General features: G+C 39.1%; 1 protein-coding gene across 8 annotated transcripts; it reads left to right on the top strand.

The window, feature by feature from the left end:
• Window positions 1-161: 161 nt before the first annotated feature.
• On the top strand, window positions 162-24,271 carry celf3a (cugbp, Elav-like family member 3a). Of its 8 annotated transcripts, XR_010913873.1 has the most exons (17): window positions 163-611; window positions 1,494-1,646; window positions 2,782-2,864; window positions 12,419-12,467; window positions 13,404-13,442; window positions 13,757-13,882; window positions 14,773-14,852; window positions 15,570-15,713; window positions 16,976-17,120; window positions 17,561-17,611; window positions 17,763-17,912; window positions 18,140-18,199; window positions 18,740-18,835; window positions 20,466-20,609; window positions 20,800-20,932; window positions 21,389-21,485; window positions 23,413-24,271. XR_010913873.1 is itself a non-coding variant. In XM_067497722.1 (16 exons), the coding sequence occupies exons 2-15, from the start codon at window positions 1,502-1,504 to the stop codon at window positions 20,925-20,927; spliced, it is 1,440 nt and encodes a 479-aa protein (XP_067353823.1). In that variant the 5' UTR covers window positions 164-611; window positions 1,494-1,501; the 3' UTR covers window positions 20,928-20,932; window positions 23,413-24,269. The 8 variants fall into 8 exon arrangements, 7 of the variants coding, with proteins under 7 accessions (XP_067353862.1, XP_067353823.1, XP_067353844.1 ...); XM_067497722.1 differs by lacking the exon at window positions 21,389-21,485 and having other exon boundaries at window positions 164-611; window positions 23,413-24,269; XM_067497761.1 differs by lacking the exons at window positions 18,140-18,199; window positions 21,389-21,485 and having other exon boundaries at window positions 162-611.
• The last annotated feature ends 528 nt before the right edge of the window (window positions 24,272-24,799 follow it).

The raw sequence follows: 24,799 nt of genomic DNA, 5'->3' as shown, positions 1-24,799 counted from the left end.
TTTTTTTTTGCCCTGGCCTTTTTTTCCCTCTCTCCTTCCTCCAGCCTGGCCGGCTGTCACCGTGCTGGTAGTTTATTGACGGTCCCTGGCGGCAGACGTCACGGCTCGTACAGCCCAGGGGAGGGATGGAGTTGAGATGGACGGGGAGGGAGACACCGGCTTACGACGTCAAAGGAGTACAGACACACACATACACAGGGAGAGGGAGAGGGAGAGGAGAGGACAACCAGCCAGACTGCCAATTCCCCACTGAAGGAAGCCTAAACATTCATTTATCTCAGCACTCTTCATTTTGTCAAGACACAGAGAGATTTGTTTATTTTTATATCAGATTTATTTGGGGAAAGCGGAGCATCTGTCAGGAAAAAAGGGGGAGGAAAAACAACAAGCAGATCTAGGAAAAAACACGCTCATGTAGAATAAAGGACCGTCGCTGGATGTTAGTTGTGTTGATATCGGGGGGAACAGGCCTAACTTGTTTGAGGAATCAAAGACGCTCGCACAGACAAATGAACTGAATAATTGAGATTTAATAACTAAATTACTCCGAGGAGAAGGGAAAAAAGGCATCCTCTGATTCCGACGCTTCTTTGCCACGAACAGCACCACAGGTATGATTTTATTTAACTCTTTGTGGTTTAGTGTTTTTGGACAGATGTGTAAAATCAGGTCATTGTTGTCACCCACGTCTTGACAAAGAGAGCGCAGGTCCCCAGCTGTGGTAATAGACACTGTCATGTTTCTTTGGGGGCTTGAATATCGGCAGACCGAAATCAGTGCAAGGACAGATTGTGTTTACTATTATTTACTACACCGTGTATTTATTTATTTGTGTGTGTGTGTGTGCGAGAGAGAGATCTTTATGTTGGCAAAGAGAAGATATGATAGATGTTAAGATAGGAATCGTGATTATTGACTCCAGATGTCAATTTAATTGTGACAAAAGAAAAGTTATGAGATTTTCATTTCATTTCCTGTAAAGAATTTTATTGGATTTAGCATTTTATGCAAACAAATAAGCTTTGGAAATGTGTGATTGCATGCAATTCCAAATTCTGAAATGACCTATGCGTTTTCTTTTTTGGAATAAATTCTTCTTATAGTTCTTATAGCTCCTATACTGTATGTGTATGTGCAATAGTCAACAGTGAGTTAATAGTGGCTTTGGGTTACTGATTAAGCTATTTCATCCATTAATATGTCAAAATGATATTCTGTACAGTAATCTATGTGGTATTATTGAGTTTTACTGTGAAATCTTTTATGCTTTATGCTATCATGAATTAGCACTTCCATATCTCAGAGCATGTAGAAACTATTATTTCACCCTCCCATTCCCACAAACACTCCCATCTGCACCTCCATCCCCGGCCTCATGTTTGCACCTCCTGTGCAGTGTGAATTTAAGCCTGCAGGCTCCTGTCTGCTCCTCCTGACCGCCTCCACTCTCTCTCTCTTTCTCTCTCTCTCTCTCGTATGTTATTACTCCCCAGACTTCTCAATGAAGGAGCCTGACGCAATCAAGCTCTTCATCGGGCAGATACCCCGAAACCTGGAGGAGAAGGACCTGAAGCCCATCTTCGAGCAGTTTGGCAAGATCTATGAGTTGACAGTGATAAAGGATAAATACACAGGGATGCACAAAGGTGAGAAGAGTTTTGGTTTCAGAAAGCTTAATGTAAAAACATTTGATTTAATATGTAGCCTGTTCTGTTGTGGCAGGACTGTTATCTATTCTCCAGTTATTCCTCATTTAGCTGTTGTCCCTCTGTGGTCCCTTTAATGGCAGCGTTGAGGAAATCTGATGTACAGTTGGTGATAAGGTTGCATCTTAATGTTTCCAAATTTAGTCATGGATGCTGTTACACAAACAGATGAGATTTGATTCGTTTTTATAAACTTTAATCACTCACACTAAGGAAATTTTTCAATTGAATCAAGGTTATTTAATTTTTTCCCCCTAATTGTCTAGTAATGTCCTTCCACAAGAGGAAGAGTCTCTCAACTCTTGAACAAAAGTCTACTGCGTGTATTCGTATTAGGAATATAGCAAGTAGCGAACAGGCTTCTGATTTTAATTTTTTTGCAAAGAAAACTCTCTGAACACACCCAAAATCCTGTTTGACAGATGGACGTAAGCCGGTAAAGTGATCTGAGCTGAACAATGATCCTTACAGTCATTTCTAATGCAAATCTGAGCACAGAAAACAAAGGCTTTCAGGAATCCACATAAAGCATCAGTCATCTGGGAGACGTATAGGCCAGGTGGTATCAGTCCTCTAACATCTATAACACCTATTCTGCATACATTTACATATTCATGATTCGTGGGAGCCGTAAAGGTTAATGAAGGCCTTTCTCTATTATGTGGGACCTGCATATATTTTACTTAATATTAAATACTCATTCAGTGTGCTTGAGTCTGAATAGTCTCCAGGTATTCTGAATTATTATTACTGTAGCTCCCTAGTGCTACTGGGAAAAATATTTAACTAAATGACAGTTGTTCATTGTTTTTATTTCAATATTTTGTCTGTTTTTATTTTGAGCGTTTGTAGAACATTTAAAACTGTGCTGACCTATACCAAGGGCCAAACCACATACGGTATATCAAATGGCATATTTAAAACAGTGCAATAATGTTTCTGCCTAAAGGCATTTATGGCAAAGGGCTCTGTAATTGTAGTTACAATGACATGGCACACCAAGCATATGAATCAGACATTAAAATTACATAGACTTACAGTTTGCTGATCTTCTTCCATTTGTCTTCATACCCAGGATGTGCTTTCCTGACATACTGTGCACGTGAGTCCGCCCTCAAAGCCCAGAATGCACTGCATGAGCAGAAGACGCTACCAGGGGTAAGTGTGTCTCTCTGTATTCTTGACAGTATATATAAAGGAAAAAACTAACTGGCATGCTAGGCTATTTGAAGGCACCACACAGACCCACATGGACACACAGTGGCTTAGGAATATTAACTGAGTTTGACATGCAGGCCCAACTTCCCCTTTTAGCTGATATGCTCCAATAAAGGTCAGCGGCTTCTCTCCCTCTTATGTTTCATATGTGATGAATCCAGACATATCCATCCAGTTAAGGCATGAATCATCTTGCTACATGTCATGGGTCAATACAGGCAGCTATGAGGCTCGCTGCTGGAGTGACTTAGCCTGTTCTTATCGTCACTGATGTTTCTCTTTGTGTCTCTGTCTTTCTCTCTTTCTCTCTCCCCTCCTCCCTTTTCTTTCTATCCATCTCTCGCTCTGAATTCTAATCAAAGTTAAACCTAGCTTTATTAGCATAGCCAGGCAGCAGGTGTGCTGCCAAATGACATTTCCAGAGCTAAATATGACATGACAGCCGCGTCTCTATAATAACCGACTCTGTGAGAGACAAGGCGACAAGGCAAGGAATTACTGAGACAGAGTGTGCTGCGAGACTTCTTGCTGCTTCCTCTTTTACTTACAAGGCTTTACCCTTGTTTCCTTTTTGGTTATTTTTGGTGAAATATACATCATTCACATCTTTTTTCCCCTTTCCTGAATGGCAGCTCATGGCCATAGTTATTAGGGGAAGAGTGAGGAAGCAAGTGAACAATGTATGATTTCAAATAGTTATTTTCTGCAGAATTTATTAATATGTTTACCTTTTTTAAATAATACATTCATTGGCCAATCTAACAATTACAATATATGATAGTGACAATTTCTCATAACCCAAGATGATGTAGTGAAATTGCTTGTTTTTGTCTAAGCAACATTTCAAAACCAAAAGCTAATGGTTTAATATCATCTAAGATTGCGAAAACCAGCTAATTTTCAGAGTCAAGAATCTGAATCTTTTTGAATAAACATAGAAAGCTCATTAATTAAATAGTCGAATGACAGAAAATGAATCAACATCTGTTTTCATTATATTGAAAAGTTTAAATTTTCATGCAAAAAAAAAAGGTTAAATATTCTCTAGTTCCAGTTTCTTTCTCAGTGCTGAGAATTTGCTGGATCAAACCAAGGTTTAATGCAGTACCACCGTTGGGGTTTTATATATTTTAAAAACAAAACAACAAATTGATTAATTGATAAAAAAAATAAACATTAGTTAAACCTCAATCAAAAAAAGCAGCGCTTGCATCTTGAAACGCAAATATTTATTTTAGTCTTTGGTGAATAACATTATTGGATTGTTAAAATTTGTAATGGTTAATTTACAATTAACATGTTATTTTAAAACTAAAAGAATGCTGTAATGGCAGACAGGGGGCATACAGAGCAGTTTTAAGGAGCAGGAGGATATTAGGGTGGCAACCAAAGAAATCCAATTGTTAGCGTGACAGTAGCATGACCTTCTTGACCTCTTGCAGGGGATAATCAGAGCCCAGTGCTGCACAGCTAAAACCATCTCCCCCTTGTGTCTCTACCCCAGCGGCTCTTCTCCTCACAACCTCTTACCTCTAAGCCATGTGGAACAAGCTCATGTGTTCACTCAATACTTCCCTGCCCTCCCCCTCTCTTGGCAAAGGAAAAAAAAGACAAAAACCATCTTATTAGCTCTGTGCACGCCCACACGGACAAGAACTGCTTCCCACCCCTGCTACCAGCTGTGGTGTAATTGTCATCTAATTGCACCTGCACTGCCAAAGAATAATTAACTTTGGCATCTCATGGCTGGTGCAATACAAAAGAAATACCATGAAAGCAATTATAGGACTGAGAGTAGAGAGCTCAAATGAAAGCTCACCTGAATTTAGAGAAAGCTGAAATATGTCATTCAAACTCAGTGCTCAATGCTAAGTAAGAGTCGGTCTTACTGCTTTTTTTTTCCCTTGCCATTTTCCAGCTAACAATGGAAATGAATAAAGAAGGCAAAAGAAAGACAAAGGAAAAAAGTGAGACAGGGGCGAACAGATGGTTGTACTGGAGTAGCACCTGGCCTTGTGTTTAATTTCAGGTGAAAGAGCCTGTCTCTAAGTGATAGGGAGAGGAAGAGTGTCAAAAGCACATTCAGCAGGGGGAGGAAAAAAGTGAGAGAATGGTGGAGTTAGAAGGGAAGAAAAAAGGCAGGAACAGTGAAACAGATTCACTATGAGCAGTCGGAAATAGAGGTTGGCAAGAGACAAAATTCACTCCTGAGCTGTACTCTCATTCTGTCTTTTTTAGACAATTTTTTCTCTCTGTTCTTATCGCTTATCTTATCTCTGCACTGTCTCAGGCCAGGTTGTCTGGAGTAATCAACTGTTGTGAGGCTCACAGAGACAATAATTTACAGTTACACCACTTTAAAAGAAGCCATTTTGCACAGCAACCTCCACAGTCTAGTTTATACTTCAACAAATTGAAATGCATTTCTAATGAATAAGTTGTTTGATAGAGTTTTTCATTAATCCGCTCCAAGAATTTAGGTACATTTTTGAGAAAACAAAATCTCACTCATTCCATGATGCGAATAAGATACTAACCATTAATATATTTCTGTTTGAATCTGCTTATCAAACATAACATTTAATATGTCACAGTAGACTTTGGAAACTTGTTATTTTTTGCTATGGCCTGACATTTAATTAATCAAGAAAATGTTTATTTTTTAAATTAAAAGAAACATTTGACATGTTGGAAAGATACTAAGCTTAGCTTAGCATAAGGACTGGAAATAGGAAGAAACTGCTAGCTCTGTCCAAGGGGAACAAAATCCACCTAACCGCAACTCCAACACTTACTAATTAAAGTGTTTGTTTTGTAACTCGTATCAAGGTTTCCCCTTTTTCAGTTGAGCTAAACTAACTGCGGCTTACTTTAGCTCCATATCAAGGTAATAGCTACAGTCTAGGAGTGGCATCAATCTTCTCATCTAACTCTTGGCAAGAAAGCAAATTAGGAAATTTCCCAAAGTGTCAAACTTTTACTTTAATCAATAAGGAGAACAATCATTAGTTCCAGCCCTAAAGCTCATATCTGCTTGATTTGAGACACAATTTATTGCCCCTCATCAACACTCACTTACTAGATTTAATATTTGCAGCAATGCCTCACAGTTTATTTTACGTGCAATTACTATTTAATAGTGCAACTGTGCCAAAATGTGAAAGCTGTGTGTGTTTGGTGTGTGTTTACATGTGCAGCAGGGGGAAGGGAGGACAGGTGTTCATACTAACACAGTTTTATAAAGGGTGTGTGCTTTTGTGTGTGCATGTGTGTGTTTGTAACTGCCTGTTTGCTTTTGTGTGCATGTGTTTCCGTGGTGACCACACATCCAAAGATATAGATGGATGGATGAATGGGTGGATGGATAGATGGATGGATGGAAGTTGTTGGTTTTATTATGAGGTTACTTTGTTCACTATGTACTGTGTGTGTGTCAGAGTAAAATCTGTGAGGCCTTCTGTGTTTAAGCTGCCCATATGAGAGGAAAGATCCCTCTTTGAGTGGAACATCTGACTAAGCCTGACATTTACTCAGCCATAAGGACTCAGACAGAGCAGACAGAGGGGTTTTATCAATAGTCTGAAATAAATGCATATGCTAAATATAGCCCAGGCTTTTTACACAGGATATAAGATAGGAAGTTGTACTGTCAGAGTGTGCCCTTAATTTGTGCCCTTAATGTTGGAGCAAATGTTCCGCTGTAGATACTTATAGTCTATGAACAATTGCAAGGTGATTTTAACAGTCTCTTATACTCCTGTTAGCACTGTAGCCTTCTTCTATACTTGTATTTCAAATACAAGTATAGGAAGGAAATATAGGTTGAACATGACATTAAATGTGCAACAACGGACACAATGTGACAAAAACATAAAGCAGAGGCTCATTTTGTGCACTGAGGCCCTAAAACATGCTGCTATGATTTGTTATGTGTACATGAGCATGTAGCCTGCCAACATGGTATTCTATGTACTGTATCTGCTGATAACCAGATAAAGTGGTGCCTCAATATTTTGCCTATAGCTTGATGTCAGTGAGTTGAGTGGATGATGGTGATTAACAGAGCAAATGCGTTCACTTGATAAATTTATCTGGAGTGAAGTGTGCATTCATGCATTGGTTCATTTGCATATGCATGCATATCAATGCGTGAAGGGGACAAGGCAGGACAGGCGGTGCAGACTGACAACAAAAAAAGGACTTGTCCTCTGTACGTCACTCTGAGGCAACTGTAATGATAAATGCAGAATGGATTTACAGAGGTGGTAAAGGGGTGTGAATTAGAAAGACATTGGATAAATTAAGAGGGGAGGGGGCAAAAAGAGAGGTGGGGGGAAGGGAGTAAGAAATGAATTAAAGTTTGACATAATGAACAGTGGGTGGCAGTAAGGGTGGAGGGGGTTGGAGGTGCATTGAGGCAGTGTGTTTATCAGCTTAAATACAGACATCTGTTACTGAGAAATAGTATGTTTTGGGGGTTGAGGAGTGTGTGAGTGTGTGCGTGCAAGGAGAACACACAAGTGGAAAGGGCCTCTTGTCACAAAACTCATTAGTCTCTTTGAACTCTGGCATAGGGCTGGTTATCTAATGAGCATGCATATACACTGCACTACAGCAGAGTTAAAGTGTGTAAACTATGCTTGAATTAAAAAAGAAAAGTAGGACAGCGACCTTATCTGTAACACACACACACACACAAACAAACACATACACACACAGAAATCTGTCCATGATTCAATTCTTTTCCCCCTCTGCTCCACTGAGTTGAGTCAAACAACACTTGACATGAATATTTAACAGTCAGAAGAGACAAAACAATTGAGAGTCAACTGGAGTGTTGTTAGAAATTTACTCTTTGTTATTCTGTTTCTTCACTTTGAAAGATTTTTGTTGGCTGTCTGACAAAAAGGCTGAATGTCTGCTTCAAGAACTGTCAGCTTTGTCTTGATGCTGGACAGACTAGTGAACCCTGTAGGAGCGGGAGACAACACTGGGAAGTAGCTTTGTCTTTATAGACAGGATCATTGATTAAATATCATTGAACTGTAAGCGTGTCGTGCTGTCAGTCTCTGAGTTTGATTGACTTAGCAACTGACTGTATTCAGGAGAAGATGGAGTTTCTTTCCGCTTTGTGTGACTGCCCATCCATATTTGTTTGATTGTGCATCTGTGTGTGCAACCTTGTGTGGAAACATTAACAGACTGTAGTCGTGCATCTCTGCTTTTTTGTCCCTCCTCTGCTGCTTTGTTCCAACTCTTTGTGCCAGCTCACAATTATTTTCCCTTTTTCGGACTTTTTTTTGGGTAAATATACCAATTTACACCTGTGCTTCTCCCCCCCCGGAGTGTATTCACAAGTGCATCCCAGCGTAAATGCATTTGCAGCGATGTAGTGGATGGAGAAGTGAGGGAGCAAAAGCAGCAGAGGCAAGAGAAGAACAGAACACGGAGGAGCGGGAGGGGAGGGGGAAGTGGCAGGTTGATTACGGTCGCAGGTCTCGTTGCCTAGAGACGGCGGGGACAAGGGATGCCAGGTTGCTTGGCGACCGGCACGATGCAATGACCAGCGCTGTGTGATGGAGCAGAGGGAGGCAAAGATGGAAAATTGTCTTTGTGCCCCCCCGCCCCATCCACCACCACCCCCCAGTCCCCCTCCTACCCCCCTCCCCCACCTCCAACTCTGCCTCCCTGCTGTAAATGTTCTTGAAAGAGCAGGGAGATGGTCTCTGCTGATATATTTACCATTCAGAATGGCTGCCTTTCAGAGCAGAGAAGCAGAATGGATGGAAATTGGAGACTAAGCAGGCGACAGAAATGTGTCACCCTCACGCAGCACCTGCTTGCTATATAGACTTAAAAACACTCACTGCTTGAGCTGCGAGTATAGAGATTATCATCAACAGAAAGGCAAGAAAAATATCATCAGTATGCTTTACACACTCCACCTGTAAATGATTCTCTTTCTAAAACACAGTTATATTGCGGTAGGTGAAAAATATTTTTGCACTGGATGGAGCGCCACTCCTGTGCACGTATGGACATTGATTGCATGGGGGGTCATGCATTCTGCCGAAGGGGCCGAGCTGTGATTTGATTGGATAATCTATGGATTTAATATCTCATAATCCTAGTGAAATCCCCTGCGGCATCACAGAGTGAAAAGATTAAGTATGTGTAGATGTGTGCTCATGTTGCTGTGACCAACAAGAGCAGACAGAGTCTGTGTGTGTGTGTCTGTGTGTTTAGGAATGATGTATGTGTGTAATCGGAGGATGATTGTATATAATGTGTGTGCTTTGTGTTTGCCAAAGGATCTGAGGGGAAGAAAAAAAATCAAATAGCAAAAACACACTGGTAAAATGGGCTGTTGATCAGGAAGGTTTTGCCTGTGTGTTTTCTGTGCACAGTGTGGGACTGTTTTTGTAAACAAGCCTAAGAGAGAATGGGGAGGGGAGCAACAGGAGGAGGAGGGGAGAGAGCAAATTACTGTAAAGTGTGTGTTAGTGGTTTAGGCTTAGAGGGAGATATTTTTCTCCCTGCTATTGCATCTGCTCTCGAGACAGCGCCAATATTCAACAGGCACAAACGCTCCGTCGTTCATCCATTTTTTAATTTTCTTTTGTCCTGTGTCTTTCACTCTTTCTTCCCTCCCTTGTACACCCTCCTCCTTCCCTGCTCACACATGTAATCCTACTATCTCTCGACCTAGAAGCACCCTTTGTCCACCTCATTTGTTTTTCACCCACTCTCTTCCACACGTCGTTCAGGGCAACCTTGTTTACCTGATTTGAGGCTCTCTTTACCGGCGTTGTCATGGCAAGGCCATGCGAGCGCGGTCTTCGTCAGTGCAGCGGGCCCAGTTGCTGAGCTGATCTGAAGGGGCACAGCCTTTATGGCCTCCACTTCTCACTGTTTTCCCCCTTGTATATTGTAATTCCAATCTCCTGAGCCATCTGCTGCTCTTCTTCTTATCACCACCACCACGGCCTTCACTGTTCATCTTCCTGCACTGAAATATGGGCCACGAGAGGCATTATTCAAACATGTGATCAATCACAGATGTCACGTTAAACTACTGCTACGAGGTTGTAGCATCAGCATTGATTCCTTAACCCAACTATTATATTTTCACTGTGAAATATTTCTTATAACTTTGCGTTAGCAAAATCTCGTTCTGAGTCTACTGAAGATCATCCGCATCTTTTTCTTAGGCAGAAGTTTTCTACCTTCCTTTCAGAAATGCACAACACTGTTTGTTTGAAACTATATGATTCTGAGGATATTTTAACCCTAATTGTAGGTTAAGTAAATGTAACTTCATGTTTTACTGAGTATAAAACCCACATAGATAGATACAACATCATTCATTTATAGAAATTTAGATCTGTCACATCCTATGATGCTCATAACCATATCTGACCAAGTGTTTTTGGTATGGTTAAGGTAAACTGTATCATATGTGATGGGAAAGAAACGCCAGTGATTAATTAAGAAGTATTACTTGTCATTTACTTTGTTGTTTAGAGCTGTGTTTGCCTCAGTTTACACACCTTTACAGACCTAGAAACACTAGGTGTAGGAAAAATAAAATTGGAAAAGGATTGCATGTTAATATCTCTTTTATTAAAACCAACTTTAACATTTAGAGAATTAGCTGTTATCTTTAGTCTTTCCTTTATGCTTCCTGAGCTAGTAGGAAAGTGTAAAGGGAAGATAAGTTTTATTTTATTTTCTTTTTTAAAACAATTTTACCATCAGTATCTCAGTATACTGAAAATATACAAACAGCATACATGTATAATATTGCACTATAATATTTTTTTCATTTGGACAGGCTGCTGCACTGTACTCGGGCACTTGGTGGGTGTACAAATATCATAACAAGTGGTTGATGTAGTGGTAAACACTGGATAAGAGACAACGAATGGATCATTTTATAAAAACATAAGTGATGTTTGTTGAATGCCTTAATCCGATACACTTTACAACATTGCCTGTCTGGATGATGCTAACACCACTGCAACGCAAAACATTACTGTTAATGAATTTCATGCACAACAGAAAGTTGTTTAATTTAAACAAATTACTATTCACTTGACTGCAGGAGTAGACCTACATTTACTTGAGTGATCAAAAGATAGTTTTCAAACTTTGTCTTTACATTTTCTCGTTTATCCTATTAATTGTTGTAAGTAATTGGTTCCTCTCAGTGAGGAGACATGGGGGCCCTTTGCAGCTGGTATTTCAGCTGGAGGTTTGGTATAGTAACATTGTGGAGACAACAGCGTTTATGCATGCAGGTCCTGGTGGCGGACTGAGACTGTGGAACTGATCAATAATGTCTTCTGGTGACCAATCACAGCAGATCAATCAGTGACACAGGATCAGCGACTAGCTGAAATGTCACCAGCTCCATAATTAAGACCTTCATTAAGCCGCAGTTACCAGAGAGTCACACTGTTGCTCTCACCTCGACTCCTCTTCTCTTACCCCCACACACAAAGTTTCCCCCTCCTCCATCCTGTCCTCCATATGTTCCTTTCCTTCCCCTCAATCCCTCCCAATCCCACCCTTCTCCTACTTGCCCTCTCTTGTCCATTCTTTTCTTTATTGCATTCAATACATCTTCTCACTGCTTTTGTGCTCTATACATTTGAAAGACAAGGCACTGAAGTGTGCATAATTCCATATAAGGGTTTAGCTAAACGGAGGGCAGTTGTGAAGAAGAAGAAAATGACATTTCACATCTTGTCTTTTGATGAATTATGAAAAGGTAATTTAATCCTTCTGTGTTTTGCGTGCTCTAATCATTCACTAATTCTTTGTATTATTTTTTTCTCAGATATTTAGATATTATTTCCTTTCTAACGCCTGTATACCTGTCTCTGCCTCTCTCTCAGACTCAGAATCTCTTACTACTCTGATGCTGCGTGCTTCTGTAATCCAGATTAGCCAGCGAGTGTTCTTAATCTTATCACTTCCCCAATCCTGCGTGGGTGTGTGCTTTTCCTGGTTTTGTGTGATAGAGGGAGAAGGAACGATAGACAGCAGGATTAGAGCAGATTCTGAGAGAGACTCGGAGAGACACATAGAGACTGTAGGACACTGTGAATGTGAGATCACACATATCAGTGTCATCCATGGTCTGCTGGAGTAGAGTTGGTTTACAAAAAGCAAAAAAAAACATTTGTGGAATTTAGGAGGCCGAAATCACAAACCTCCATACACACATGCATATGCCACTATCATGTAATGCGACGGCACAATAATAGCTGGGTTACATGAAGTCAATTCATATAAATGTCATCTTTTGCTCCTTTGGGACAATGGTTGCCACTTTTTGATTATGTGGCACAATAAAATTTCAATTACTGCCATTTTTTTCAAGTCTGGCATTTAAATTATATTGATTTTTAAATCACCCTGTTCATAATCACTATCCCTATTCCGCATTTAAATTGACCTTGTTGTATGGCCTTATCGTGTCTTTCCAGATGAACCGCCCGATCCAAGTAAAGCCGGCAGACAGCGAGAGCAGAGGAGGTAAGAGACACCTGTTCAAACAGCAGCTTCACAGTGTACACAATAAAAATGTCAATGTTCAGTCTTGCATCCATAAAGACTTGTTCCGTTTTGCAAATAACTATTTTAAAGCAGTTCTTAAGAATGTGGCGACAACATCTCAAAATGACAATATCATATGTTGATTAAGGACCTTTCTAGAATTAATCAGTAGTAACAAGTGCATACAAGATTTCAGCACTAGTGACAATGCAAAAACTTGAAATTTGTTTAAAAGTGTTTTTGTCATAAGGACTAACGATTGCTCACTCTGATTACAGAAGCCTGCCTGTATAGTAAGACAAGTAAAACAAGTAAAATTGTGCTATAAAACAGGGCTGTTTTTTTTTTCAACAGTATACCACTATTTTATTTTAGATTAACATCAAAGATGCATCTTGCTTCTGCATGTTTTACTGTATGTAAATTGAACCTATAGACAATTTCTAGATCATTTGTCACAGTCAACATCATGCTAAGTTTTATTTTTTCAAAATGCAACACATGGCATATGTCCACTTGGTACCGTGCTAGTGGAGAAGCTTATTTGTCACATCACAACTTTTAAAAGACAAAATTCTGCATTTTATTAGTTTGATTTTTTTTTAATAGAGCAAACTATCTCAATGCTTTTCTGCTGTCAGTATGTCAGTAACCAAACCACATTTTTAACCTTAATCTCATCTAACAATTGCATAAATGTACCAAAACAATGAACACAATGAGATGCTCACTATGACTGAATGTCATACTGAAATGAATGAGAATAAAATGGCAGCCTGGATGGTAGGAAAAATAAAGGCTACCATCAATAACACTGTCGTGTGTTTCGGAGAATATTTTGCAGCAATGAAATGTGCATGTTATTTGTAGCACATAGGCTGAAACATGCAGAAATGCTGTTCTGATCCTTCACAGACGGGGACAGACGGAGCAGCTTCTCTGACAACACAGAGGGTGACAAACATTTGAGTCACCACCAGATGCTGTTTGTTTGTTGTGATGTTCATGTTACTGCACTCTGGTGGTGCTCTAAAGTATAGCAGGCTGATGTCCACACAGCTTTGTAGTTGTTTATCACACTGTTGTTTTTTATTATTCATGCATGTACAATGACATTGCACTTCTCCCCTTTTCCCTGTTTTCTTTGCCTGTCTCACCTCTCTCATAAAACATTTACTCCCACTTTTTTCCCATCTGTAACCTCACTTTATCCACACATTATTCGGTTTTCTCCCCTCCCATATTGCCGATCTCTTTTCCCTTAGAAGACAGGAAGCTGTTTGTGGGCATGCTGGGAAAACAGCAGACAGACGCCGATGTGAGGAAAATGTTTGAGCCATTTGGCAGCATAGAGGAGTGCACGGTGCTCCGTGGGCCTGATGGTACCAGCAAAGGTAACATCACACAGTTAACACAAGAATCACAATAAAAGAGTAAAATGTGTTACACAGCCAGGAATAACTATAAGTTAAAACGTATTTGCCTAAAATCATGATAACAGACTTCTGTATCTTGGTTACAATGCAGATTTGTGTCAAAAAGTTATTAACCCTGTTAGGATATGCAGATTTAATCATAGTAGTGGCTATGAGTAGACTTCATGCAAATTACTAATATACCAAAATACATACAAGTACATAACCATATAACCATCTCACTTCTTTCCATTTATGATCCAATTTGATGTTATCTACTCCCTTATTCAAATTATTCAGTGTGATTAACTACCTAAAATGTACTAGGTAAATATTTGTACCACTGAATAAAATGTCAGTGGTAAGATGGTTTTGGTAAGATGCACACGACACGCCCCTCCACCATTTCCACAACACCTGTTACTCAAGTATCCTTTTACTACATTGACAGAGATTTTACCCGTTTGTATTTTCATCCAGCTCTGAGAGTTTTGCCACCAGCACATTATTGAAACGTGGATGTAAATTGCTAGTGTCACTAACAACAATGCTAATAATATTTACCATGTAAATCACAGTCCGGCGACAGATGAAACACAGATGCTTGATTTTTCTGCATTTGTTGCATGAGGCATGACTAATGGTGCAATAGGTTTTTATGGGTCATGGCTAATGATGCGTTTGGTGGTTTATGGGCTGTGATTGATGAAGCAATGAATGTTTTGTGGACCATGTTTAATGATGCCTCGGTAACTGATGAAGCACTAGATATAAGACGGCTTCTAATGTATTTTTAAAGGCAAGTAGTTTCTTTATATTGTGTGTCAGTGTGTGTGAGGCCTGTTTAATGGTGTTATCATTTCATGTAGGGTGTGCATTTGTAAAGTTCCAGAGCAACGCAGAGGCTCAGGCCGCCATCAACGCTCTGCATGGGAGTCGCACTTTACCTGTAAGTCCCCCCTACACCCACACCCACACACACACACACACACACACACACACAGAAACCACACAGCTACATCCACAGTAAATGCACATACACACATAGTTACACATCAACTAGACACACTCAGATGCTCTACACCAGCAGTCATTTGGACACTCAACATTGTGACTCAGCTAATAGTCACTACTCATTTCTGTCCCACTCCACCCACACACACACAATCCATGACTTAAGTCAGTGTTTTATTTATATATATATATATATATAGATAGATAGATAGATAGATAGATAGATAGATAGATGACAAGGGTAGTAAAACTGTTTTCAAGAAAAACTGCAAATTTCTTTCTTTCTTACTTTCTTTCTTTTTTTCTATTTCAGGCATTTTGCATGTAGAATTTTAGCAGAACAAGAAAAATATAAAGACACAGGAGGTGGACAAGATAGGCCCTGGGCACAAAGATGATTGTGCATTATTACCTGTTTTTTGGTTTGTCACAATAATTAATGTTACATTTTGAGCATATTGTACTAGATCGATGAACATGACTTCGGTAATTTTGCTGATCTCGATATTTTTGCAGAGGGCCTTAAGCTGAATGGTTTGTGATAGACGCTAATCAGCGAGCTAATGAAACAGCTGATTAAATATTTCTCTGTACTTAAAATTTGGGATGGTAGTTGGAGTGGACATTTTCTCTCTCCTTATTTCCCCCTCAGGGCGCCTCATCCAGTCTGGTGGTAAAATTTGCCGATTCTGAGAAGGAGCGAGGGCTCAGGCGAATGCAGCAGGTGGCCTCTCAGCTGGGAGTCATCAGTCCCATGACCCTGCATCTTGGGGCATACAACGCCTACACACAGGCCGTGAGGAACACACACATATACAGTATACAGCTTACAGCAGACTTTACACACAAGAACTCTACATTAATGTTGCTAAACAATGAGGTTTGTATTGATAACTGTTATAAAATATCAAGCAAATGAAGTGACTTGTCTCAAGTCTCATTCACACGTTAACTACACATATTAACATGCATGGGATCCCACATATAGACTGATGTGAGACATCAAGTCTGATTGTATCCCGTATGAAGCCCATTTACACCAATGGTGCTTGCTGCACAAGCTAATCAACGTCAAGAAAGAAAAATGTGAGGAAAAAAACAAAGACAATTTACAATATACACTTAGTCCACACCTTCTTTAGTTTGATATATTCCATGTGATTCTAATAAAAGAGCTTAAATGACATCCCAGATGATTTTAACTGAAAAAATGTCGATTTACAGTGTAGAGTGAAGTCACATTACTGCACCAATCTTTGCTAATTGACCATTTAGTGCAAATGGTTTTAGATTTGCTTCATTTGTTCAGTATGTGATGCTTAAGGAGGCTTGACATCATTTTTGCTGTGCAATTAATGTGTTCACAAAGTACAATACAACGTTACAATCTTGAAATAAAACCTAAAATTTTAAAGGTAGGTGGAAAGAATAGGTCCCCTTACACTTAAAAACTACACAGTCGCAGTCAGTTTGGCCTTCACAACCTGGAGCAAGAACATGCTAAATGATTGGAAGACAGGTTATTTACTTGATCAGGCTCTAATGAATGATGATGAACAAAATCAAGTGTCTGTCGGTCACCGTGGAGGGCATGTCTTTATTGCAGCGTGCGGAGACATGGCCTTCAAATATATTGACTTCTGACTGTGGCTTAGACTCGTGCAGGTGCAGTTATATTAGACATGATGGATTTTTCTGTATTTACTGAATCCTATTATTACAGGAGATGGTTAAAAAAAATGTGCCCACTAAATGTTTAATGCCCAGAATTTTTTTTTCACAATATTGTTTGCATCTTCTTCTTCTTCTCACAAACTTGCAACCTCCTCTCTCTCTACACATCCCTCCAAACAGGGATGTGTAGCATCAAGTTAGCCGAAGCGGCAAGTGAGCACCTTGCTTGGCAGCCACCGCCATCGGTGTTTGAGTGTGTTTGTGAACAGGTGAATGAGAAGAGTGAATGAGGATGAAAGCACTATATAAGTCATTACCATTTACAAAATCTCCTGACCCCCTCTCTCCCCCTCAATCCCAAATTCTCCCTCCTCTGTCTTCCAGTTGATGCAGCAGCAGGCCCTGGTGGCGCAGTCGGCCTACCTCTCTCCTGTTGCCACAGTGGCTGCAGTTCAGATGCAGCAGCTCGCCGCCCTCAACCCCAGCAGCATCATTGCCACACCGATCGCATCCATCACCCCCTCCTCAGGTAATGAGAGGCAGAGATGTCTGGCCCCAGCCAGACTTGATTAGATTTCTGCTGGAAATATGAGGATAGATACACAAGGAGAAATTGACCTAAGAGGACAAAATAACAAACATCTATTTTGTACGTTTTTTCTTTTTCAGACTGCTGTGTTTGCTATTAGGTTTATGGCATAAAAACAGTAAGGTGGTAATTGAGTTAGACTTTCCTGTGCCCTGCAAGTACTTGAAGAGTCTCTGTTATAAATTAAACTATATATATACATACAGATACAGTATAATTGAAGAACTACTGCTACTTTGTTTCGGAACTACCTTAAATGTTGCATTGGAATTTATTATATTTCACTTTATTAGTTTTATTCAACGTTTACCTGTATATCAATGTATTGAGCATAAGTCCTTGTAAGACTGCTTTTTAAGCTGTGTAATTTTAATTTGCAGCTGACTTCCTAACTGTATTAGCTGAGCCTGACAAGTACTACAAAATATTTGGTATTTTAATTTCATTTTTATAATAATTTCATGTTTGTAATAAATAACTCTGCACATGTAATTTCAGCAAACCTGTATTAATAATCTGCAGTATGTTTTGCTGCAAATTAAGTGTTTATGCTTTTAGCGAGCTCTGTAAACATTTGTGCAGGTACCAGCAGTCCACCCTCCATTGCAGCCACACCTGTGCCTGCTCTGCCTCCACCAATTGCAGTGAACAGCTACCCCTCTGTGCCAGCTCCACCCAATGGCCAATCAGCAACTGAAGCCCTGTACACAAACGGGGTTCATGCATATCAAGGTAAAGCTACAGTCTCGCATCCTAACACCAACTGTGTGGCTGTCACTAAATATTCCTCAACAGATCCACAGATTTCTGCTTTGATGTGCAACAGCCAGGGTCTAATTAAGAGGAAATGAAATGAAAAGAACTAAATGTTATTTGGGGCATGCTGATGTGCTCAAGATAGCACTTAAGATATTGTTGTGCAAATAGCAGTTTGTGACATTGAGTCTACTGTGTCACAGCTCAGAGCCCTGTCCTGGACCCCCTGCAGCAAGCTTATACAGGCATGCAGCACTATACAGGTGAGCCTGACTGTGTTGGATATGTGCAGTATAAACTTATACTGTAACTTGTGACATAAACAGATGCTTATGCAGTTTATAATCTGCATTTAATGGTAGAGGTTTGAAGTATTGTAGGGAAAAAAATACACAATGAACAAACTTCAGTTAGGAAATCTGTTTCGTTACAAGCACGTACAGTGTGAATACTGGGTATCCGGTGTTTTTTAATAATTTCCTAGAGATAACTTTCCAGCCTGTGCAACCAGAATGCAGAACAGTTTTACGCAACATAATGGAATGCAGCAAACACTTCCCGATTACCCATTACTGCAGAAATCTACATCCAGAGTCATGCAAATATGCAAATATATTACAAAATGTAAATAGCCTGCAGCTCTATGGATGGAGTCATACATGACCAGCTAAATGCAAATATCAGTTTTGGCAAATCTGTAGGTGGGAATGTGGCTCTATCATGCTCTTTGAAGAAAAAAAACTTTTGTTTGCAGTGCCTGCCTCACCCCTGCTCTCTGCTCACCTGTTCTTCCTGTCCCTCAGCCACCTACCCTGCTGCCTACGGCCTGGTGGGACAGCCGTTCCCCCACCAGCCCACACTGGTAGCTCAGCAGCCGCAGCAGCTGCAGCAACGAGAAGGTAAGTGCGAAGAGCTCTGCACAAATGTGGAACAGTCATATCTTAGGCAAACATTCCAGTGGGTTTGCATGTTTTAACCCTTTTACCAGAAAGCATGCATTAGATCACAGATATCCACTTTGCAAACAATTCTACTGTGTTTTACATAGTTTGATATTTTTACTGTTGTTGTGAGAATCCATTGGTTTCCAATCATTTATGTTTGAGACAAAGTGTCAACGGGTTGGTTTAATCATTTGATTAATGACAATTCATATGAATATTTATAAATTATGATCCATATTGATCCATATTGTCAACATTGTCAGTGCAGACTTTTTGGACCACTCTTTACTTCTACTACACAAGTAGAGTGCATCCAGAAACGATATTTTTCCAGATGTTCTTTTGTTACAGCCTTATTCCAAAATGGATCAAATTTATTATTTTGTAGCATCTGAGACCCAAATCCCAAACACCAAATAAAAATGTAAACTCACAATATTTAATTATATTAAATACACAAACTATGCCACCTATCATATACTCCTCAATAACTCTCCCTGTCTGATGACAAAATACACATGTGATGATTTAGACAAACAACTACACAACAAAGTCAAGCTTTATATAAAACACAAAACTTTAATCCATTTGTGAACACAACCAGTAAAATATATTAAATGTCAATCACAGAGGGAATTAAGGCTACTGATTTCCCGTAAGGTGTTAGGACAGGGAAGTGGCATATAACAAGACAAAACATAAAAAAAAAAAAAAGGCAGGAAGACAACAGTTAATCCGCCATTACAAGACGCACTCCCAGATCTTTTACTCTACTGGCCACACAACGCCGGACGGACTAACTTAACAAAAGCCTAACACACGGACAGCAGGAAACATTGATGCAACCCCTCTGGGCAATCACTGCAACACAAACAAAAAGAATCAAACATTTACACCAAAAAATAAAAACATGACTTTTAATCTTATTACTTTTATATAATATAATCATATCTGCACAATAAAACAAAGCCTATACCTGCTACATTGATATTCCCCATGTACAGTAGACTGGCCACACTGTAACATCAAAGAACAATCCAATGTTTAAAATAATAAAAAAAAATAGCTCATTAATTAAATCAGTCACAACATCCTCAACCCATAAATCCCTTACCGAACACTGAAGTTTCTCTGCCCTCCAGTCAAAAGAGAATAAACTCCACACCGACCCACCTGGGTCCTTTATCTGCTCCCCCCCCAATCAATGGGCAGAAAGCAGGGGATCAACAGCTGGCACTGATTACATTAAGTATCGTGAATACTTTCTGGATGCACTGTCTCTCTATTTAAATGAATAGTTAGACATTTGGGGAAGAGTTTAATTAGAGTAATAATACAAGATTTGTGTCTGTACAATAAATGTGAAGCTAGAGCCTGCAAATTGTTAGTTTAGTTTAGCACAAGGACATGAAACAGGAGAAGCAGCTGAACTGGATCCCTAAAAAGGTAAAACCTCTAAAGCCCCCTAATTTCTCACGTTTGGGTACAGCCACTCAGTGCTTAACTCAGCTTTGTGATTTTAGCAGGGTTTTGTCACCTAACTCATATTGTCATATGCTCGTGTCTCTCCTGTCTTCACGTGCAGGTCCTGAGGGCTGTAACATCTTCATATATCACCTGCCACAGGAGTTCACTGACTCTGAGATACTGCAGATGTTCCTGCCTTTCGGAAACGTCATCTCTGCAAAAGTGTTTGTTGACCGCGCCACCAACCAGAGCAAATGCTTCGGTGAGTCACGGTGATGGTCGAACAGACAGCACTGTCCGTGATAGTTATTGCCTGTGGTTTTTGGAGACTTTCTTTCTTAATGTGAGAGAAGACATGTAGTTATCACTTTACTTGCTGTTCTCCCATATATTATGTTGCCATACCTCAAATGGTTGCGTTTGATTATTTCATTCCATCATGTCTTCCTCAGGTTTTGTGAGTTTTGACAACCCTTCCAGCGCCCAGACTGCCATCCAGGCCATGAATGGTTTCCAAATCGGCATGAAGAGACTGAAGGTGCAGCTAAAGAGGCCCAAGGATGCCAACAGGCCTTACTAACGGAGGTGAGCTACTGTATATTGACAGATTTAAGCAGACAGAGAGGGCTCAGGGAGGGATTGAAACACAGCTGGAGATGTGTCTGGAAGTTAAAGAGACAGATTGGATGTAATTGGGGAATCAGCACTTAAATGGCTGTCTTTCATCTGGAAACAGAGAAGTCAATAACCCTACAGTAGATTAACTTTAATGAGGTGGCAGAACTCTATAATACCATCAATTTGAAATGCATTACAAGAATCAGAAGATACCTATACTGTGTAAAGCCAATCCTTATTTTTGGCCCAATATGTATTGAGAGGATTTTTTACTTGGTTCACTTCTTGTGTCTAACCAGTGTTCTGTCGCAGGGTTGAATGCCAACTACTGTCCATCATTAATTTTTGTTTTACTTTTCATTTATTGTTTTTGTGCTGTGCCATATGCCATTTTCCTGCAAAAAACATCACACAACTCTCAAGACTGTCCTGTCCATACATATATCGTGGAGACGTGCGTCGCTATGGCTACGGTTGCCTAGCAACCACTAAAACCTCCCCCCTTCCTTCTCACTGCGTTGTAAGTTAATTGGCCTTTGTTGGTTGCTGTGGCGATATTGCCTGTGATGGTTGCCATTAGCAGTTTTTATTTTGGGCCGTTGCCTTGATTCACCATGCTCAACTGCATGGCGGGTTACTGTGGCGACCATAAACTGTGTTTGGTGCGTTGTGAGTTTCCTCTTATTATTTTGTCCTGGTTTTAATCCTTGCAAACACTGATCAATAACTGTCACTTTACCTCAGCGTCTGTAAGTAACTGATTATCATGACATGCTGTTTTTGTTTTGTTTTTTTGGTTTGTTTTTGTTTTTTTGTTTTGTTGTGGTTTTTGATTCCTCACAAAAAGCTTCAATGCTAAGAGCTAAATTAGCCTGTTGTCCATCAAATATGGATACATTAGAAATTTTTCTTAGACTTTTTAGGTTTTTGATTAGTTTCCTTTTTTGTCTGTCATGATTATCATTCTTACACATTCCCTCTGTTTAGTTGGTTGGTGTGGTAGTTTTCGGTGAGTGCGGGGTTTTTGTTTGATTGTAACTGAATTCCAAGTGACTTTGTGCCTGAACATTGTTTGGTTTTTGTGAGACTGAAAATGTACTGAACGTGCCCCTGTACAGTATAATGTGGACAACATAGTATTTTGATTTTGTGTGTGGGACAAAGAAGAGGTTGTGTGCATTCCTATTTAAGCGAGTGTTTTGCGTTGAATAGATGTGAAAAAATACATGTGTATAAGGGAATGTGTGTTGGTGTGTGTGTTGTACCAGCTGAGACATTAACGTTAACTTTTGGGTAAAGCTGTTTGGGTCCTGTGACACATGCTGCTAGCTGAGGAACTGCATTCCTCTGTAGGAATTCTGGGACTGCAAAAACATAAGAAATAATTATCAAAACAAGTCATAATATTCAAATAATACAAGGCAAAATGTCCCAGCATATATAAAAGTGACAGGGATTTCTTAAATGTAAAATACACAGGGTATCTGCATATAACTAACAAGTTTCACATTTATTAAAGCATTAAATATAAAAAGGAAATTCTATGTTTTGATGTTATTAATAAAAATATTAGGATGCTTCTGGTCTTGAAACACTTATGTTTTTTATGTTATATTTTGGCAAACTTTCTCTGTATCACAATAAACAAAACTCTTCTCTGTTTAATGAAGACATGTATAATTTTACTTTAAACACCCCTTAACATACAGTTTCTTCCTTCTTGTCTGTCAAATACCTCAAATGCTCTGATGGTATCACAAATGTTCTGTATAAGTCTGTTTTCGCTAAATGCTGTTTGCATCAAACACAACAATCTACGTTTTATAGCTACAACTTAAACCTAAATAATTAACTAGAAATAAGTATAGGGAAAAATTGGATTAATGACTGCTTGTTAAGGGGTTTAATTTCGTATTAATGTGAGGGCAGAGCATACATATTTAATGCTCTGAAACACATTATGTATTACATTTAGCTAAATCCTACATTAAAAAGGTCTTAAACAAGATAGATGGTTCTGGTACTTACTTGCAGATGCTCTGAATATTTGAACCTTACTTTCCTGAGAAATTTAAGTTTGGCAAACGGGATGGTTTTGTATATTATTTGAATAAATGCCAGAAAATCTCCAACTGTTTTCTAAAATTTGGCAAGTTTATCCCTCCCCAGAATTCCTACTGTGCATGTTCTGAATTTTTTTGCCTGCCAAAAGAGATGATAAACTATTTCATGAGAACGTGCATACACTTGCAGCAGTATGACTGTCACTATTTGAGTTGCATGGACACTAGTTGATTACTTAGACTCCTCCTGAGGCGTCAGTGCAAGCAGTGTGTATTGCAGTAACCACTCCACTTCCAAAGTGTTAAATTCGTGTTTTACTTCTGTCATTTGGTTTAAAATGTTTTTTCTCTTTCTCTGTCTCTCCTCTTCTTCTTTACCTCAAGGAAAACCTAAGAGTTCAATCAAGAAAACCACTTGGGACGTCCCAGTCTTTTTTGGTTGTTTGACCAACCATATAGCACAGGAGCAGCACTTCACAAAAATCAGTATCACATGTATGCGCTTTCAAAAACTACAACAGCAGTAATATCAGCTACAGATACATCTACAGAATCAGCATCCGCAATATCCGAAGTGCTCCGGATTTCCTACTTTATCATTCCACAGCTGGATTCATTTATATTATGTACATACTTTATCGTTGGCAACAAGATGTACATGTTAAGAAAAAAAAAAAGCATATCACTGATGTTATTCTACTGAACAGGGTTCTACTGTATAGTGTGATTTGTGGTCTATGGCGTTAAGAGAAGGCCAGTCTACACAGTCGAAGGCAAAAGAAAATAATATTCTGTATGATTACCATTGGTAACATTGTTATGTAGAGTTAGTTTTATTATTTATACGTAAATTTAAAACATGGGGTAATTAAATGGAAGAAAAATGGATTTCCTCTCACTGTACATACCTTGGTTCAAAAATGGAGTTAAAAGGTCTTAAAGCTTAACAAGTTAAGATTCTCTGCTGCCACTACTTTTCAAATTAACAAAGCGGAAGGAAGGGCTGGGAATTTTTCTATCTTGATTTTTTACGTTTAATTTATTTGCTAATCAATTTGATTAGGGGGGTATCATGATGATTTTGTTTTTTAATTTAGGAAGAAAAAAAGGATTCTTGCAGTCTTCAAGACAATGAACACACTTATTACAGAGTTTTTAATTGCATAAATGTACCTATGGAAGTAAAAAAAAAAACATGTTTCTTTATTTATTCTCTACAATTGCTGTTTTAAAACATATGTCTTTAAAAGAAAATAAAGTACAATTTAGCAAAAATACAAGTTTTTGAATTTGCTTTATATGATGTTATTTACCTAAAATTATTGCCTGTTTACAGTGTAAAAATCATATACATATCTAAAATTAGATTTCTTTTGTTTAATTTGTTTAAACGGAGGTAAGAATAGACATATTGTAAAAGAGTTTGGGTGTATGATTGTGTGACTCTACATGGGCTGTCCAGGGGATTTTGCTGCTCCCTGTAGGCCTGAGGAAGTATTATGATAGGTGGGTTCAGAGACTCAGCTGGCTTTTAAACTTTGGACCAAAGTGACTTAAATGTACGTATAGGAAATTTATGATTTTTGTGAAATTTGTGTTTTTATTAGGGCTGCTTAAATTAATTGTCACTGGTAAGCAGTTTAATTACAAGTCTGTAGACATTAATTTTACCTGAACATGTTATGTCAAATCACTAATAATCCCACTTCAGCAAGATCCCACCATGGTATATTAAAGACCCCGCATGCATAAATATGTACGTAGCTCAAAA

The sequence above is a fragment of the Channa argus genome, chromosome 1 (genome assembly GCF_033026475.1).
Source record: "Channa argus isolate prfri chromosome 1, Channa argus male v1.0, whole genome shotgun sequence".
NCBI classification, from domain to species: Eukaryota; Metazoa; Chordata; class Actinopteri; order Anabantiformes; family Channidae; genus Channa; species Channa argus.
The sequence above is the reverse complement of the archived record's forward strand: the minus strand, read 5'-3'. Positions and strand labels throughout refer to the sequence as shown.

Bases quoted from the DNA above. Each gene is read 5' to 3' on its own strand.
- celf3a (XM_067497722.1), top strand. From the start codon at position 1,502: ATGAAGGAGCCTGACGCAATCAAGCTCTTCATCGGGCAGATACCCCGA. The intron at 13,443-13,756 runs GTGACAAACATT...TTCCCTTAGAAG, and splicing joins CTTCTCTGACAACACAGAGG to ACAGGAAGCTGTTTGTGGGC. The intron at 20,610-20,799 runs GTGAGTCACGGT...TGTCTTCCTCAG, and splicing joins CAACCAGAGCAAATGCTTCG to GTTTTGTGAGTTTTGACAAC.